The 20,298-nt window shown below is 41.0% G+C and overlaps 2 protein-coding genes across 2 annotated transcripts; both read right to left on the reverse strand.

The window, feature by feature from the left end:
• Positions 1 to 8,944: 8,944 nt before the first annotated feature.
• On the reverse strand, positions 8,945 to 12,786 carry LOC108665575 (heat shock cognate 71 kDa protein-like). Its single transcript, XM_018152347.2, has 2 exons — positions 12,691 to 12,786; positions 8,945 to 10,937 (listed from the first exon to the last, which is right to left on the reverse strand). The coding sequence occupies exon 2, from the start codon at positions 10,915 to 10,917 to the stop codon at positions 9,268 to 9,270; it is 1,650 nt and encodes a 549-aa protein (XP_018007836.1). The 5' UTR covers positions 10,918 to 10,937; positions 12,691 to 12,786; the 3' UTR covers positions 8,945 to 9,267.
• Positions 12,787 to 13,839: 1,053 nt separating this feature from the next.
• On the reverse strand, positions 13,840 to 20,124 carry LOC108665569 (heat shock 70 kDa protein 2-like). Its single transcript, XM_047883221.1, has 2 exons — positions 20,087 to 20,124; positions 13,840 to 17,887 (listed from the first exon to the last, which is right to left on the reverse strand). Exon 2 carries the CDS (start codon positions 17,881 to 17,883, stop codon positions 16,600 to 16,602), a length of 1,284 nt encoding a protein of 427 aa, XP_047739177.1. The 5' UTR covers positions 17,884 to 17,887; positions 20,087 to 20,124; the 3' UTR covers positions 13,840 to 16,599.
• Positions 20,125 to 20,298: the final 174 nt, after the last annotated feature.

The raw sequence follows: 20,298 nt of genomic DNA on the forward strand, positions 1-20,298 counted from the left end.
TGGCGTGGGCCTGGATGGAAATGCTAATTTCCAAGTTAAGATCTGGCAGCCGGGGGTCTGTTGGATCACGTGCCCTGATGTCATCCCGTTGCTCAATGAGCAACCGGGTGCCAGGGTTGACCGAGGGGGAGAAGTCCTTGCGGAAGCCGGCAGGGATATGCTGTCTGGCTGCAGCGATCAGGATTTCCCTCAAGGTCGACTCGCCGCCACACGAGATGGGGGGAGGGACCGTCTGGAGAGCCGCTTCAATGGCTGCCGTGTAGGCGGGCCAGTCAGCTTTTTTGAAGTTGACGTAAGAGCGGGCAGCTCGGGGGGTCGAAGAGTCGACGGAGGAAGGGAGGTGAATCAGAATGGGCAGGTGGTCCGAGTTCAGGGCAACTTGAGGGGTCCAGGAGGTGTCGAGGAGAAGGTGATCGCTGATGATTGCGAGGTCCGGAGAGGAGGGTGGGCCGTGTGAGGGGCGGCGGGTATGGGAATCCTAGTTGAGGAAGGCGAGGGAGGAATTGGCAACGATATCGTCGACTGCGGCTCCACGCGCTGCGGCTCTCTGGTCGTCCGTGTGGGAGAACCAGGAAGGGTGATGGGCGTTAAAGTCGCCAACTATCAGACAGTCGCCCGGTAAGGAGACTATGTCCGACAGTTCCGGGGAATATCCCGCGGGGTAGGAGGAGGCCGGTGGGATATAAACATTAATGATGCGGAGAGGGGAACCATTGACAGGAATGGAGATTGCCATAGCCTCCATGGTGGTGTCGCCATGTAGGAGGGGAGAGATGTCTTGCCCGGTGAACGAGACATCGTGGCGAATCAGAATGAGGAGACCGCCACCGTGACCGCGGGGGCGGTCTTTGCGCTCCAGCGCATATCCGGGGAAAGAGGAGGGGGGCGGGATGCAGCTGATAGTTTGGTCTCTTGTAGGCAAGCTACCGCCACGTCGTTCTTGGCGAGGTAGGTAGCCAGTTCAACCGCACTGGATTGAATCCCGTTGCAGTTGAACTGGAGGACGCAAAGGTGGGCGGGGGCCTACAAGGGTGGGGGGGGAGGGGGGAGGTGGGGGGGCGAGGGGGAGGAGGGTCTGGCTGGGGGCGGGACAGACCGTCTGTACGTAGGGCAGATCCAATCTTCGGTGTAGAGTCTGATGTAGCGCAGGCCGGAACATCGCTTATGGATATTGGCACCGCACCAGGTGCACCAGAATGAATGTCCACTCCACGTGACTGGTAGGGAGCAGACCGATCAGGGGGGGTGCGGTCCAGGGTTGGGGTGTATACCCTGGGCCAGGAGAAGAAGAACGAGCAGGAAGAAGAGATGGAAGGAGAGCAGGGCACAAGGAGCCCCTAGGAAGATAGGCGGCCAAAGATGTGGGTAGGGGGAAGAGGAGGCCGAGGTGCCCCTGCCCTTAGCAGAAAAAAGTGAGGAGCCTCCGTCCGGTAGCGATCCGGGCGGGGGGGCCTCTGCCGTTTGGCCTGGCCCACGTGAAAGCCGGGTAACCGGCCGACTCGTAGGTCAGGGTACCCCCACGACAAAGACGCGGCAGAGATCGGGGGCTACCCATGCATAGACAATATGGGTAGTCTTTAATTGAAGGGCATCACGAGATGCGACTATCACAAACATGCAAGTTGTGGATATCAAGGTATATGCATGACTAAATAAACATTTTTTTCTCATTGAAGCGGCTTCTAAATAATGGCTCGAGCCAATAATTATATTTCCGGGTAATAAAATCCCCAATATATTTCCGCTGTCAGGCCGCAAACTCACAAGAAATGTTGACAAACACATATAAGATGGGACATTATACTTTGTTGAGGACCATAGAGCAAAAAGTAGTGGAAATTTTCACTTGTCTTATCTTGATCCTGCAAATTGGACTATAGGCAGGGTTGGGATGCTCGGAAATGAGGTTTCATATAATTTTAAATGTACGACGTTACGAAAAAACATCATTAATTATCTAGTAAAAATAAGTGTTTTGCATGAACCACTTCTTTTTTAATTGAGATTTTGGAATGAATTCAGTACAAACATAGGGTATTACAAAACACCTACAAAAGTAAAACTTACATTTAAAAAAAATTCTACGTCCTGATGAATTCGATAGTTTGTATGGTGATTGCTAGACCCTCATTGCAGACGATGAGAGCCTCAGCTGTCGCCTGTATTGCACCAAAATCGTCATGCGGTGTAAAAAAACATCCACAATACTTCAACTTAAGTGATAATCATGCTAATCAATTATATAAATCACAAGAATAAGAATAGCGATAAGAGAAGCACACTTAGCATGTCACTTCAAAAAAGTTGTATAAAATAAAACACGTAAATCAATGCAGTGAAAACTAAATCTCGATGATAAAACGAGTTATCGCGAAGTTGTTTTTTGGCTTTCGCATGATCGTCATATCGGAGCCGGTTACGGGATGGATAGAGTAGTTTATAGATAAAGTTCATAAACTACTGAACCTTTACATCTGTAATTCACAGTAACTGTTCTAATTTGGATTAACTTAATTTTTCAAGTTGATGAAATATCTTAATAATTCGTGACTGTTGAAGTATGCATAATTAATTAGGAAGCAATTCTGCCCAGTCATATGTAACTCGTATATTCGATGCGGGAATATAAAATATATTGAAATTCAGGTTAATAAGGCGAACAGGATTCTAGTTTTGAAAAGAATATTTTTTACACCGGTCCAATGAAGATACTATACATATATAATTGTGCTACTCATTAAAAAATGCTTATGATCACTGGTAAAGTATTTGCCGTTAGTGGGGGTGGCAAATATTTTATACCTCGAATTCCGGGCTAGAAATTGGAAGGAAAATTATGAATTTTTATTCTTATAAATCAATTCCATCGAAATTTTCAATTAGTACTGCTGAAAATGAGACGAAATTAACCCGATATTTGAAGTAATTGCCTCTACCACTATCGGCTAATACTTTCCTCGTATACCTTGAGCTACACTTTACATCCTTGCGACATTGCCTGGTGGCCCTGACTTGAGATTTTATCAAAGGTGCTTTGAGGAGAGCAATCAAGTCACCTCGGGGTTTGACAACAACGTCAAACCCCGAATTATACACAGCTACGGCCCCTTCAAAAAAGGAGTTCTCCGAGAATCTGGTATGATCTACAAATTTTGCTTCAAAGAAGGTTGTAGACTTCCTCATATTTTGGACTACATTAGAGTAATTGGAGTAACTTCAACGACATTGAGCAGTTATTTTCCTGCCACATGAGACAAGCTCGCAACCAAACCAGGTCTCAAAGTATTTCGATTGCGCAAGTTCATCATGAATTCAACAGGTTCCGTAACACCCTTGACAACAACTTCCACTGTGCTCGAGGAGCCCACCAGCTTCGTCATGTTGCAGTGGCCCGACATATTCGACCCACGATAGCTGAAGCCTTCATCTCTACGAATTGGACTCCAGCTATCCATCTCATAACTACCTGATTTTCTGAACCTTAAGATTGTTTCGGAATTATTTTCACTGTTCCAATGTTGTATCTTATTTACGTGTATCATGTACTTATTTCCGCCTAAATTTCAGTTTTCAATGCTTCCTGTAACTTGAAAATGAATGTTGTCACATTCGAAACGTCGTTAATAAATTAAATTACTTCATTGAAACTGCATTTTATCAACCAACGACATCTGAAGAATATTGTTCGACCTTGAAAATTGTACACAATGAATTATCTGGTCATTAACAACTCGAGTTTAAATATATATATTTTATACGATTCCTCCCTTCCCCCCATTATAACGAGGGAAGGGAGGGTGCATTTTTTAACGCACTTTCCAGACTCGGCCGTGTCTGTCCCGAAGCTATTAGGTATCAAATACGCGTGCCCCACATCGCCCCACGGTTATCAGGGTATAGACCGGATTCTAATCAGGCGCTCATTTCCCTCGTACAACCAGAACCTAGAGCGGACATAGAGCCGCTATTTTACGTGCTAGGCGAGCTTGGGTCGTCCTTGTTCCAGCGAATGACAGGAATCAAAATTTGTATAGGGTTGTCATGCGCTGCAACAAAGTCCGTCTGCAGGTGAAGGAAGTTGAGCGATTGATCATCGAAGCCAAAAAATTCGAGGAAGATGATAAGAGGAAGGAGAAGCTTTCAGGTACTCGAAATGAATTTGAGACTCTTTGTGTTGAGCTAAAAGCCTTGATTAGTGAGTACAGGAACAAAGATCTCGACGACATGGGCCTGAAAAATTCTTAGGCTTCTGTTGGGATACTGAGTAGTGACTGGATGAAAACGAACAGGCAACGTATATGCTGAGTACCGGTCACGTTACGATGATTTTTTGAAAGCCAAAAATCAACTTCTCGATTACTAGTTTTATCACCGAAGTTTAGTTTTCTCCGCCTGGCTTCATGTGTTGTACTTAAAACAACTTTTGTGAAGTAAAATGCTAAGTGTGATTCTCTTATCGCTACTCATATTCTAGTGATTCATATAATTTATTAGCGTGATTATCACCTAATTAAGTTGAAGTATTGTGGATGATTTTGATACACCGCATGACGATTTTGGTGCAATATACTCTCGATAGCTGAGGTTCTCATCGTCAAAAGTGAGTCTCTAGCTGTCAACTTACAAAATATCGGATTCGTCAGGACGTAGAAAATATTTTTTTATCGAAGTTATACTTCTGCAGTTGTTTCTTAATACCCTATATTTGTGCTAAAGTCATTTCGAAATCTCAATTAAAAAGAAGAGGTTTACTCAAAACCGTTATTTTCACTAGATAATTAATTAATGATCTTCATTCGTAACGTCGTACCTTAATTAAAATTAGCTGAAACCTCATTTCCGAACATCCAAACCTTGCCACTAGTCTAATTCGCAGGATAGAAAAAAAACAAGCGAAAATTTTACTCTCTGGTCCTCAACGAAGTTTATTGTCCTATCTTATATGTGATTGTCAACATTTCTTGTGTGCTCGCGGCCTGGCACCGGAAATATATTGGGGCTCATATTACATGGAGAAATAATAGTTGGTTCAAGCCATTGTTTAGAGGTCGCTTCTATGAGAAGTTAATGTATATCATTCAGCTACTTTGAGATCCTGCTCGTGCAGGTTCGTGAAAGTCGCATCTCGTGATCCCCTTCAATTCAAGACTACCCATATTGTCTATGCATGGGTAGTCTGTGAAATGCCTATTGAAGTTCATTTTTTACACACTACTAACTGTCACAACTTTCTCCTATACGTTTACGGCATTCAACAGTATTCTTGAAACTTTCTTAACTGATAATTTTATTATTTCTATATTTTTACTAGTTAATATTCAATATTGTTAATAATATAATTTAGCGTTTTACGCAGGAATTTAAATGTTAGCCATCATGACTTTTTTGTATGCCAACCGTGAACTCGAATTCAGATCAATTAATGACTATTAATTATATGCACGCGGTAAACATTTCTTTCCTGAATTATGATATATTTGACATTAGTTTGCTCTTTCACATATATGATGCGATTCAATGAGATGTGTTTTTAAAGTACTTCTTGGCATCAAAAACAGGCAAGTTTTTTTCCAAAATATAATTTATGCACTTGAATGGTTATTCTCCACTCTACATAATTATTATATGCTACTACTCCATCAAATATTGAATCATTTATCACATCTTGGGTCCTGCTTTTGTATGCCATCGTCTAAGAAGCTCGCTCCCTGATTTGAAAATTTCGTAACAACGTGCCCTTCTTAAGTCAGCACGAAACTTTTCAGCTGAGGAGGAAATCATCTTTATTTTTCACATCAAAGACAACTTTTTAAATCAGATCATCGATAATGATTGAATTCCAATCACTTCGCTCATCATGAATTCTTGCTCGGTCATCTTTCAAGGCCGAAACACAATCCCGCGCCGTTCCATCATTGATAATGTTTTCACCATTCACTTACTTCACTGAATTGGCTATGAATGCCAACTGATTTGAAACGCACACACTTTGGCATTCTAGCAGGTGGAGGCATTTTGAAATCATGTAAACAGATGTAGACTTGATCCGATAGTTCCGTAATGGCGTCCGTGGCTTCCCAACAGATGTAGCTACATGGCGCACATGAATGACACCGCGGCCGTAGCTGTAGCTAAATTTGGAAAGTCACTGACTCTGAAGAAAACGTCCCGTATATGACAATTACATCCATTCTATAGATGCATATTAATTATTCACATTTGAGAAAAACAACGGAGCTTGTGATGCATTCAATCAAAAAATTAATATTCTTATCATTATCAAATATTATGAAGAAATTCAGGTTCTTATTTAGTTGCCGTTATTTCTCGCATTAGTTTTAGAATTACTACGGTTCCGATACATTGTTAATTTTATTGAATGAAAGAAGAAATATCGATTGATTTGCCAATGAATTTATGATATACGAACATTTTATTCACGTATAATAAAGACGTTAAGGAGATTCTAACCAGAAGCTGATTATGATCGGTTGGTCAGGCAGACCCAGAATAACTGCGCCGAGTGTTGCGACTCTTCGACCGTAGCCTAGGCGGTCCCCGAATTTTGATTCAGTGATATGAATAATGATGAACTCTAGTCTGATCCACGCCACTTGTCTAAAACTAGTGTTACAACCCGGATTATGCTGACAAAATACTGACTATCTTTACCATTGTGTCCAAATCCATATGATGCTGGCAGTAATTTTATATATTGCTTTCAAACAACCTGATTTCAAACGATTTATATTGATGACATCACTCCGTTATTATCATGTATAGGGTTATTCAAACACAAAAATTTGTTGTTTAAATATTTCATCGTGGATATTCAAAGTAAGTAGTTTTCCTGAGTCCTTGCCTCGTCCCTCCGTCATTTGACTTCTGACATAGAAATAGATAGAAAGAAATAGAAGAAGAAATAGACACAGAAATAGATAGAAATGAATAAAAATGACATAGAAATAGATGGAAAGAAATAGAAATACATAGAAATAGATAGAAAGAAATAGAAATGACATAGAAATGGATAGAAAGAAATAGAAATAGAAGAAGATTATTACCAATTTCGAGCTAAGCCTAACAAGTTACCGCCTCTACGATGAGTACTGAATAAAATACAGCATCATAGCCAGTGATTTCAAATTGTCTTTTTTGGCTCGTCCTTGACGCACTGAGATGCAGCAAGAATTTACGTGCCTATCCTGTTCGTAAAGGGCTACCAAGCAGCATAGAAAAATTATTCTTCAACTTTATTGCACAAACATTAAATACTAATAAATATTTAAATGGATCGAAATCATTAACATCAAACGACACCGGGTTTATGACACGAATACAGAAATAATTTTGTTTTAATTGATTTGAATTAAGAAAATGGCAGGAGACAAATGATATTAAAGCGTATTCCTAGACGTTGGCGTGAAACAAAACACGGTCATTTTTCCGTGAATTAATAACGGCTTAATGAGCCTGCTTTGCAAGAGCCTTCTCAAAATTTGATTGCTACGCCGAAACTGCGGTTCTTAAATTTTGCTCAATGTTGAGCTGAGAATGATTATGCTCACGTCAACAATTTTCGTCCACAGTGAATAATGGTGGCCCCAATACTGAGCATGCATGTCGCATATGTGACTTCACTACTGTATGTCTAGATGGCTAAGCTACTGCGTAATTCAGCAAGGTCCCGAATCTGTTTAAACTTTTAACAGGTTTGCTAGGTTTTGGATTCAAAAAATATTTTCAATCATCAATGCTTTCACCAGAACAATAACAATAAATGAGACTCTATAACATACAGCTAAGCTGCAATTCGCATACCAATTTTCACATTAGATTTTTGTACGTCACATCCATTCAGTGTATAAATAAACATGCATTATTTTTCTCTTCTTCAAAATGCATTAAAGTATCGCGAATGAGAGTTCATTTTATAATATTTATATTGAGACCTTCGCTTTATTTTTAGTGACACCAAAACTGAGAAGACTATCTCGTGGAGATATAATAATGCAATAGTAAGCAGTATATGCAAAGCTCTCTGTTCAACAAGTGAATTGCTAATCAAGTGAATATCGCAATCATCTGAAGTTTAAGGATAGGAATCCTTCCAGGATAGAAATCCTTCCAGGATAGAAATCCTTCCAGGATAGAAATCCTTCCAGGTTAGATATAGAGATTGATGCAAGGAATCCTAATAACATACAGCAACATGTTTAGGAAAAAATGCCTAATGAACAAAACCAATTAAACGAGCGTTTATACTTTTCATTCGCTAAATCTTCTTGCTATATACTGGCGAGTACCGCAACGTTATTAGTTGAATGCTGAAACAGCGTCGTAGTGCACGGCTTCCAAGTTGAATTGGAACCTTGAATCAATTTTTATTCCAAAGCAATTTCCAACAGAATTAGAACGTAGCTCCCTTTTTCTGAATTTTCCTAACAAATTTGACCGAGACCACATAAATCGCAGTAATCGAACTAACACGATCACTTAACGAAGAGCCATCAGTTCCCGGCAAACCGGCCAGAAATCATGGAACAATGTCGCAATTTTACTCTTGCCAAAGTTCTAGCAAAGTCAGACGTGGGTGCCGATGTCCACTCATTCTCTCAGAAAAATCGAATTGCAGCATGGTCTCTGACAATCCCGGTACTGGTCAACATACCATTATCATACTGTATCTGATGCACGAGCCTGCTTACCTGGAATGCAAACGAAGTCCATGGCCGCTAGTCGTACTGTCTCATGCCGATTTAAAATCTCAGTTACGGTCTGCGCGTTACAAAAACTAGGCAGATTTTCAAGAATCTTCGACTATTGCACGGCTATCGTTGAACACCTAGCCATTGGACTAGTCCTGCCAAGAAAGGTAAAACAAAGGGACATAAAATCTCGTAAAAAACCGTAATGAGGCAGATAATGGCACAAAACAATTTGGTATTGCGAGGCAACTTTATTAGAACAGGTTACAATTGAATTACTGCTTAGTGCAAACGGAGACTGCAAAATAGCAGGGCTACAAACTATAAACAAACTTCTAACCGTTTTAGCATTTGATATGCTGCTTCAAAGATGCAAAAGAGTAATTAGGAGGTAAACTCAGCCAAGAGTTCAGAGAAAGTCTTGATGAACTTCTGTTCCTCATCTTACTCCGCCTTGGTTGCATAATCGTGATCCATGAACCAAGCTTCGACCTCTTCGCACAACCTCATTATTGCATCGCAACATCCAGGTGTTATCGTTAAAAGCTTGCATTGTCTTTCAAGAAGACCTTTCTTTTATCGCCAAGGAAGCCGAAACCTTCGTCAAAGCACTGCTTTCAATCTCTAGCTTTTCCATGTTTTTCATTTCTACAATCATTCTCTCAATGTCCTCTTCTTTGAGACGTCCTTTATTGACGGAGATGGTAATTTGACCTCGGCCTCCTGTCTTCCGGTCCACGCCAGTTGCACTCAATATTCCATTCTTGTCTACAGAAAAAGTTACATCGATTGAGGGTACCTCAGCCAGGGCGAATTCGATTCCTTCAACTTTGAACTCCCCCAACAAATTGTTCCTCGAGGCAACTGGGTTTTCGCCTTCATAAACTTTGATCGCTATGGCTTTTTGATAATCGTCAGCAGTCGTGTAATTCCTAGTGCATTCGACTGGTATCTTAGAATTTTGTTTGATGATAGTGCTCATTTTATCACCAATAAGATCCACACCAAGTGACTGCGGGGTTACATCTGTCAGCTGAATCTCTTCTACACTTCGGTCGTTGTTGAGCATGGCTGCCTGGACAGCTGCTCCATACGCGACAGCTTCCGCGGGGTTGATCGTCCTTTTGATTTCCTTGTTTGGGAATTTTTCTTCTAGCATTTTTCTAAGCTTGGGAATCAAACTCGAACCGCCGACCATGACTACTTGGTGAATTTCGTCGATTGTCAGCCCAGCATAGGAAATCGCTCTGTCCACATACAGCATAATTTCTGCAAAAATATCTGCGCAAAGTAATTCGAACCTGCATCGGCTAAAAGCAAAATTGAGATCTTGCCCTTGACTCAAGCACTCAATATGAACTTCATCCTTCGCACAAACTGACAAATTGATCTTAATCTGTTCGGCAGCTTTGGCAATTTTTGCTTGAACTTTTATATCATTTGACACATCCAGTCCCGTTTTTTCCTCGAATTTATCTATCAAAAATTTAGCAATGCGAGAGTCTATGTCCCCTCCCCCAAGCTGGCTATTCCCTTCAACAGACTTTACTTCGTAGTTTCCTTTCTTCATTTTCAGAACCGCTGCATCGAAAGTCCCGCCGCCGAAGTCGAAGACCAGAATGTTAGTCTCAGAGGCGGTCATGGTCTCTTCCCCGTACGCAATGGCGGCAGCGGTTGGTTCGTTGACAATTTTCAGCACCTGGAGACCCGCAATGGTACCGGCATCAATGGTAGCTTGTCGTTGCGAGTCGGTAAAGTATGCTGGTACAGTAATAACCGCTCTACTAACTTCACATCCAAGAAATTTTTCTGCGACGTTTTTCATTTTGGACAGCACCATCGCTGAAATCTCTTCTGGGGTGAAAAATTTTTCCTCTTCGAGATATTTAACGCAGATTTTGGGGTTGTCGCTGACGTTGACGACGCGGTATGGCCAGTGAGCGAGTTTCGTCCGCACTGCTTCATCGCTGAACTTACGACCGATGAGTCTCTTCACTTCGTAAACGGTGTTGGCAGGATTCATGGTACGCTGAAGCTTGGCCGACTCACCAATAAGTCGTTCCTCGTCAGTGAACGCCACAAACGACGGCGTGAGGCGACTACCTCGCTCATCGGTGATGATCTCAACGCGCCCGTTCCTGACGACCCCCACGCACGAGTTACTCGTGCCCAAGTCGATGCCGATTGCGTAGTCATTATTTGTGGCCATCTTGAAGGCGTCACGGCTAACTGTAATTAAAACGTATATATTATAGCTCGCAATATTTTGCTTTTATGGGTAAATATTCTACATTTTCTCATTTTAGTATCATCGGAAAATTGCATAGATTGTCTTGTCATTGTGATTGGAGAACTAAATATTTCTGTGTAACAGATAACATGTTACGTCATGAAATGACCGCACCAGTTTGCAACTCTTGCGCAGTAATAATAAATGCGATATAAAGCGCATTCCAAAACTTCGTTGGAAATTTGCTCAATTCGAGGATAATGATTTTGCTCAAAAAATTCCAAGTAAATGAAGTGCTCACAATTTTTTGCAAGTTTTATTCAAATTCAATGCTAATCAATCAGCCTAGAATCCTATACGTTAAACTTGCAAGTCTAGATGCCATATAATAGCGCGAGGTTATTTTATATGTAAATTTATCAAGTCTATGCATCGAGCCCTGCAATATGTCAGCAACAAGCAGAACTAAGGACACTATTAAATTGCTCGACGTAATTCTGCCTACCACTAGGCTTCAAATTACTGAATGAATCTCAATAAGAATTCATCAATTATGGACTAATACTATCGAAGGAACAAATAAAAGTAATTATCAGCAATTTCACGATGCACTTGCTTATCTTAAATGATTAGAATTCATCTCATTTCGTTTCAAGCTTTAAAATTATTATTTAGCGTCAAATACTGATAAATGATTGATACCGTATGGACGGATACCTGCGTTAGGAACACAATTTTCAATTTAGGTTTGTCTCGTAGCACTGTATTAAATGTTTCATTAACATTTTATCCATGTCATACTGACGCGAGCTATTTAAAAATTTGTGGGTACACCTCAAACAAAATTATGAGATCAATATGAATACATATTGGAAATACTTAAAGTATTTTCAATTAGAAGACTTTATATGCGAACGTGATGGAGGAATCACAGACGACTCCCAAACATAAGGCAAAATTCCATGACAAAACTGAGCGCTTATATGTAGTACCAGCTCCGCTGAAACGCACCTTGGAACTGCAAGCAATTGCAGCCCCTGGTGCCGTACCTTCGAAACTCGCTGTAGTCTGTGAAGTATGCGTAATTACTTACGCATAATTTTCTCGTCTGATAGGTGGACGTTGCTTGAGAGGCCGGACACGATTGGCTGACAAGACTTAAAGAACTCCTAACCTTTCTTGAAAATATGGCCCCAGGTTATCTTCCTCTCATCGCTAAGATTCATGATAAGCATTTCCCCCGTCGAAGAATGCCCTTTCAAGGGTTTACCATGTATATAAATATTTTTAAACCTAAAGAAGCAGTTTTCATCAATATTTTAGAAAGCCCTTAATTTACTCCTTGAATCTTACCAAATTCTGCTGTGTCCGTAAAAAGGTGTCGCGCTAAAATTACATTAGTTAGGAAGAACATGGTTACCGATCACGTACCGGCGTAGCTTTCTTCGTTGCTACCAACGCTCTATAGCTATTCAGTTAATTGCCTTACATAGAATACAGGTTAGTAACCAAAAATACACGAATTGTGTCAACTCACTGGAGTATTGGTGAAATACATACCAACAATTGTTCTCAATGATAGAAGCAGTTTCATGTTAATAACTACCTTTGACGCCTCGTTCAAGTAAAGTTCAGGTCAACGTAATGTTGGGTATTATAGGATATTGGAGTCGGCCTTCTCATTAATAAAACTGCGCACACGCGTTTCGTAGATAAATAGGAAAAAACAATTACCAAAGAGTGGTCACTCACACTTAAGATTGGAAGTTTCCGATGGGATGGCTTTACACAGGCTCCTGCCGGAGCAATACGTTTCCAGCACCAAGTCTATCTGCCAACAACTCTAATAACAAACCCACTCCTATCAATAGGTATGGAGAAAAAGAACTTTCACAATTTCCCGCCTCAGACATTCGGAAATTTCCAACAGGCTGAGGTCGTGTGACAGCCATCGATGGTAGAAGTGCAGCGCCGTTGTTGGAAGCAGCGGCATGACTGTGCCGACTTCCTTTTCGGTCAGTTTGCGGTGGTTGTGGGAGCGAGGTAGCGATATATGAATTTTACAGATAGACGTAGTCATGGGTGCACGCCGTAACATCAAATACCACGTCAGCTAGTAGATGATTACGAGTTAAAAACTTAAATCAATTATTATTATTATTAGTCACTATTTCGTCTGATACCCTCACCAGCTGCTCAACATCTGACTGGTGAGGTCTCAGCCACCAGGCTCGGGCAGGTAATTTCAGACACGAGTTGATTTAAAGTTTTAATGATGATTATTGTTAATTAATCATTCATTGGACATCGAAGATTGACCGTCATTCGATGAGACAAACGATAAATGTCGATTTTTCGCCTAATTTGTTCTAGAGTAAATTTCTTCACTGTATTGGAGGGTGAACTTGACCTAAATTCAATTTTTTGGAAAAATAATTGTTGAAACTTATTTAAACTGAAATCCAAAGAAACAAACTATGTCTCACATAATGTTCGTCGTTCAATCGATTCAAGGACGTTTATTTTACGAATTTTGGGAATCTTATTATGGTCGAGACAACTAGTATATATCGTAACCTTATCTTGCGATCTACATTGTGAAGTCATCCAAGCTTTAGCCTTGATTTTAATACAAAAGTAAGTCAAACAATCCGCAAATATAGCACAGGAATTTGATTTTTTCAAAGGTTTAACTCGTAATCGTGTTTAGGACTTTAATGCTAGATAGTGCTTATTACCACGTTTTTCTTAGCTCGCTTTTTTTAGTCACCAACTCGTGCCTAATGCTCGGCTCTACCATGTGATTCGAATGTCACTTCAGGCATACGAGACGTTTGATCTAACTGGGATAACGACTTACGAATTGTGTCATTATCATATCGGAAAATGAAACACTTGAAGGATTTCTCTCACTATTTACTGAATCAATTAGTGGGAAACAGGCTGAACAATAAGCGACAATCCATTGAATAAGTTTGACAATTAGAATTATTCTAATAAATGTCAAACTAGGTCCGTGTTACTAAAACAGAAAGTAAGAAAATAAACTTGGGTTGAGGGGCAACTTAGCTGAATTGTAGACGGCTATACATTTACCAATTTTCGTGAAAATTATCCGCCTTCAACCAAGTGAACAGCTTTATACACTAATTATTGTTCTCTGTATGCTTCGGTATAACCAATGAATTGGCCCGGAAATAATATTAACGGCTCTGGTAATACAAACAGTCCTATGGGATGGGATATGCGAGTATATACGCTGTATTGAGGTTAAATTGGATCAGCAGCAGGTTTGATTCCTTGGCCACCAAAGAATGTCGTTACTTCACGCAATCCTACGCAAGCACAACAACATATTAAAATAAACAAATATCGATGATTGTCATAAATTTGGTTGAAGCTTTGGGTTAGATTCAGCAAGACAGAGATATACTAAGTGCGAAATCGAACTATAGGACTAATTAAGATACACGATATTTTTGCGTGCAGGGACGTTTATTTAAGGACGATATTTTACTTAAGGATCACACTTCAAGTCTTAAGATCACCCTAGGTAATCCATACTCACAAATCGTTAAGGGACATCGCGCCGTCCACAAGTGACATCTGGAAATTAACTGTGCTTCCCGAGGTTTGAACCCACGACTAGCTCATCACATCTCGGCGCCGCTAACACTACGCTACAGGGGCGCTCTAACCACTACGCTACAGAGGCACACGCCTTCAGCTTCCAAGTCCCAGCAGCAGCCAGCACGCAAATTTTACTAGTTATGGATAGACATATTTTACTATAGATGGTAAGTAGTCTTGTCGATCTGGATGGCAGGGCATCAAATAACAGCAACCCTTCACATTTGAAACTTTAATCAAGAAATCTCACAAAATAACCTAATATTAAATTATCAAAACACAGCAAAAACCCTTCAAGAACAATCAATAATTATTTACAGCATTTGCTATGATTCCAAATACATGCAATTGACTGGAGCAATTAGAAATTAAATAGTTTAGGTTTTCAATATGGCAACACTAATGTCCCAATTAATACAGAGAAGTGTAGCGCAACTGAGGTGGAGGATACTCATGGGCGTATAACACTGACACAGGGAGCTGTTTATCTCGACCAACAATTGTTCAGATCCAGTGCTCTCTGAGCTAAATCAATAATCTTAAATTCCTAGTATTAGGAAAATATGTCCATTTCTTGTCATGAACTCTGATTTACGTCCCCACAGATTGGACATTTGACTCTTCTCTTGCCGCGGGTCAGCTTTTTTCAGTTTACAAATAAAGAATCTAGCTCTCGCACACGTCAAGCAGAATTTTTTGAACCATCCCTTTGATTTCTGTGAGTCGGATGTTCAACTGTTATCGCCCGAATGACTAGGATGTTGCAAATCAGAAGGAATGTCCTGAGAATAAAGATCGTTATGGTAAGGTTGCGTGATTTTCTCTGAGCGCTTTCGCCCATAAACTTCTTTCCTCGAGGTTCCATTGTACGCATGCTTAGCCTGCATCAAACTATTCTTGTTTGATGTACCGACCTCATAATCGACTGATGTGGTTCCCTTCAAAGGTCGAGACCACGAATTGGCATTGGAACCCCCGTGTCCTGATACAGGTTCCGGAGTTTGTGCAGTCAAATAGGTTTGGCTCGCAAACATCTCATTTGAAACCTGCGGACTCGTCCATTGCTCGGATGAGGCATAATGTTCCATATATCCACTCCTGGTGAATGCCGCACGCTTGGATGTTTGTGTAATTGTCTCACCGGTGGTGGAAGCAACTGCACGACCAGGGCGATGTATTGAACTACCTGGCTGATGTTCAACATTACTTGGGTAATGTGTAACATTACTAGTTTCAGATACAAAATGATCTGAGAGATGTGCAGCCTGAACGGGGCAATTTGCAGCGTTGCTAGGGGGATTTGCAGCGTGATCAAGACGATGTGGTGAATCAACAGTGTTATGTGAAACATGAACTTGATAGTTTACAGCATCACTACAGCTATGTGCAGCGTCAACAAAGTGATTCACATTATCACTTAGACGATGAGCATCATCATCAAGGTGATTTGATTTGCAATATTTGGGTTGATGTTTCAGCTTCTTGTCGTCAATATCAATATCAATTTTGTGCTCCAAATCTTTTTTCTTCTCACTGCATTGTTGCTTCGTTGCTTGTGGTGTATCTTCAAGCCAGGTCAAAATTTCTTCACACAACTTGAAAGCAGCAGAATCATTTCCGAACTTCTCTCTGAGCTTTTCCTGTTGGTCGATGCAGAAAGTTTCAAGATCGTTCATTGCATCTTCATCGTCTTTTAATCTACTTACGTCGTCCAAGAATACTCTATGGCGATCCAAAGATGCTTGCATACCATTCGCGTCGGATGAAAGCTTTCGGATTGGTATGTCTACTGTGTGGCCGTTAATAATGTGTTCTATGCGAAGAACTCCGCTTTCATCAATCGAAAACAAGAGAAAACCCGATGTCGTCGAAAGGCCGAGCTGTCTTAATCGTTGTGTTGTCAGTTCGAAGAGGCGTAACTTTTTCCCTACCAGCGTAGGTATGTTCTCATACAGTCTTAACCCATTTGGGTGATCCCAGATATCATTTGACATTCGTAAACAGAAATCGGCGGGAATGCATTCTCCCGAATCAAAAATTCTGCCCGATTTCAAACCTGCCTCGCACCAGATACACCTGCGTCAAAATCTCCTTCACCTTTCGAGTTGTTGAACTGGAGAACTCGGCAGCTCGGAGGGCAGCGCCACAGGCAAGCGCTTCGTCTTTATTGAGCGAATTATCCAGTGGTTTTCCTAGTGTTTTGGTAATCAGTTTTTCTACGGCAGGAATACGCGTTGAGCCTCCCACAAGCACAACTGTTTGAACTTTAGTCCAACTTTTTGACTGGGTCAATTGATGCAACGTATTCTTGAGACTTGATAACTGGTTCTGGCATGCAACCTCCATTTCTCTCCTGGTAAATGTGCTGGTGAAATCAATGTCGTTATATATTGAGTCTACTTGTATCACGGAAGAAGTTAGGAGAGTTAGATTGTGCTTCATCTTCTCCGTGGCTGTCCTCATTCTCATGAGTGCTTTCGGGGACGCCTCAAATGATTGGTGGTGTTGGTCTTTAAACTTTTTGATGACGGCTTGCATCATGCACATGTCTATGAAGTTTCCACCAACCGTTAAGCCACCGAAAGCTTCAAGAACTTCTAGTGCCCCATTATCCATTGAAACAATTGATAGGTTCAGAGAATTTGCACCGAAATCAACGACAGCTATGCAATCTTTCTCGCTGGGTTTGTGGTCCCAATAAGCGATGGCAGCGGCGGTGGTCGAGTTGATCAGCCTGACGTTTCCAAGGCCGGCGATGCTGGCCGCATCGAGAGTGGCTTGTCGCTGCGCGTTGCCGAAATTTACGGGCACGGTAATTACTGCGTTTGTGACTTGGCCGCCTAAGTGATCTTCTGCGTCGGACTTCATCTTGGCGATCAGCAAAGCTGTTATTTCCTCAGGGCGTAGCCTTACCTTTTCATTCCTGTACTCCACTTCAAAGACAGGCGAACCGTCCACGGTTGATGAAAATTCGGGAAGATAAGGCAGCACTATTAACTCCTCTTCATCTGAATATGTTCGCGTTTCGGATTTTGTGCCAATGTAATTGGAATAGAACGGCTCTCTTTTCTGATTCGTGTCAAATCTCCTGCCTATGACGGTCTTGACGCCATAGACGGTGTTGGTGGCGTTGAGCGCCGCCTGGTCTCTGGCATCGCTGCCCACGAGGCTGCGGGAGTCGGTGAAGGCAACAAAACTCGGAGTGGTCTTGTCGCCGTGAGCGCTTGGCAACACCGTCACCGCTCCAGCGCGCACGCTGGCAACACAGCACTTGCCTGCGCCCAGGTCCAGCCCGATGCTGGCCGCGCCCGCCATATTCCTGCCAGATAGAATCACCCTCGATAAAGTGGATTTCAGAACTTACAAATGGAAAATAGAAACGTTATGAGACACGATTAGTCGAGACCAATTGTGACATGCCAGAACACAATACGTACCGCCGTTTCACGTTTAATTTACCGCGTATTACTTTTTTTTATTTGTTAAAGAAAAAAAACGATTTAATTTCGAACAAACTGATGAGAGGAATTAAATCCATAGCGCAATATTTTCATAAGCAAGAATTAACAAAAATTCGACATTCACGCAAATGAATGGTCGCAAAACCATTGTTGCGTACACCAGTATTATAAGCAACAGAGATGCTTTAGGTCAGGGGTCTCCAAACTTTTCAATGTGCGGGCCACATTATATATTTCCCATATATACGCGGGCCAAAGTAATAAATAATCAGTGCCAGTAATTTTATTTACTCAAATATTAAAGTATAAACATAGAAATGTTAAAACGTATCTTTTTGGAAAAAAATCGGGGTAAACTAAATAGATGCCTGTCTTTATGCCTGTTGAATGATGCTGTCGTTTTGACTTAAAAAATTCATTAAAATCCGGTTCCAGATTAGATGAGTCAATTGTAAGAATTGATTTCAAGTGATCATCATACATAGTTGCTCGACATTTAGATTTCACACACTGCATTTTGGGAAATGTTTGTTCATACAAGTATGTTGAACCAAAAATGGAACTAAACTGCAAGCAAACTGTATCAAAATTGGAAACTGCATGATCTGGCTGTAGGAATTTATAAAACTCAATCCGATTTCCTTCTCTACACTAATCTTTCAGTCTATCATCTGCCCGGAGATCAATAATTTTCATTTGAAATTGAGTTGGAAGATTTTCACCATTGCAGTCAAATGGATTATGGAAGAGCTGTGATCCCTGAAACGGAAGCAGCGAAGCCCCACTCGGCCTCCATCCCCACAAGATACAGTCATACACAACTGATTGCCAGTGATTGGTTGTAAAGCACAACACATACCTTATACCAGTATTAGTATCTGTACGTCACACTATCGAGAGAGAGGAAAACTGACTCGGGCTGAGCGCCACCAGTCAGCAGGCCCCAGCTTTGAATAATTATGCGATGCAATTAATAAAATAATTATTTATTCATTTCACGATTTCGTCCGGCGGGCCGGATGAAATTATGAGGCGGGCCGGATGTGGCCCGCGTGCCATATTTTGGAGACCCCTGTAATAGTACATGCAGCATTGTCATACTACATGTAACTGAACAAAAACGATCTTATTTCCAGCGTACAACTTCAGGTCACCGTTTTCGATATGAACTGAAGGGTTTCTCGATTCCTAATATTCCATGTATCGAGGACAGCCTATTTTCATTAGTTTTTTGTTAAGAAAACAGCACGAAATCGGAACAAAATAATGAGGATATCAGTTTTACAATTTAGCTTGACATTGACACTAAGGTTATAATCGTGAACCGATTGTTTTTGTTCGTCATGTTGGTCTTGAAGCAATGAACGATCTTGCTCAACATCATCGTCAAACGCTTTGATCTAATAGAAATGTGCGATCATATAATTCAGCAAACCAATATTTTGATTCAAGAAAACACAGAACTGCACCTGTTTCTCAAATCTTTCACCTGCTCAATTTTAGTCAGAAGCGTTACAATAATGGCGTGATGTTATATATAGAACTCAGATTCGTTATGAAGCTGAGCACCACTGAAAAACTATTTAGATTAAAAAATAACTCTACCCAAATTTCTGAGCAAATTATCGTTTCGAACTAATGCATGGGGCTTTCGGGACGTTGCTTGCAACAGCTGACTGCACCATAACCTCAAGCGTCAGTCATATAGTAATATTGTATAGCATTGATACTGGCTAACTCATTAACACGTCGCCTCTTACGACTGCAAACGAAGCTCGATATATCGACACAAGATGACCAATCATCATGTTACTAACACTCGTATAGAAATGATGTCATTGTAAAGTTTGTTCGGTTCGAGAGATTTGGATACGCAACTTTTCTTGAACTTCTTATTAAAATTATTAAAACAAACAACAATAATAGTATCATAATTGCCTATAAAAATGGTATTGCACACGAGTAGACAAGTAAAATAGTTTAATTCGCACACGAACACACAAGATCTAAAAACGCTTGTAAATATTCAAAACATAATCCCTAATTAAAACACGTACCAAATATTCTCTTCAGCTACATAAGTCGAGAGCCAGCATCGAACTGAAAACAAGTACGCGGATTAAAATGAAGTACAACTGAGTGGTGTGCGATATACACGCACCATAAGAACGATTTAGCAAAAAAATGGCTCCTATAAAGGCTTTATAGTCAAGACTGCCCTAAAATTTGAGCTACTACAAATTTATACATCAAACAAGCTCATCGGGGG

This window comes from Hyalella azteca, unplaced genomic scaffold (genome assembly GCF_000764305.2).
Source record: "Hyalella azteca isolate HAZT.00-mixed unplaced genomic scaffold, Hazt_2.0.2 contig12309, whole genome shotgun sequence".
Taxonomy (NCBI): Eukaryota; Metazoa; Arthropoda; class Malacostraca; order Amphipoda; family Hyalellidae; genus Hyalella; species Hyalella azteca.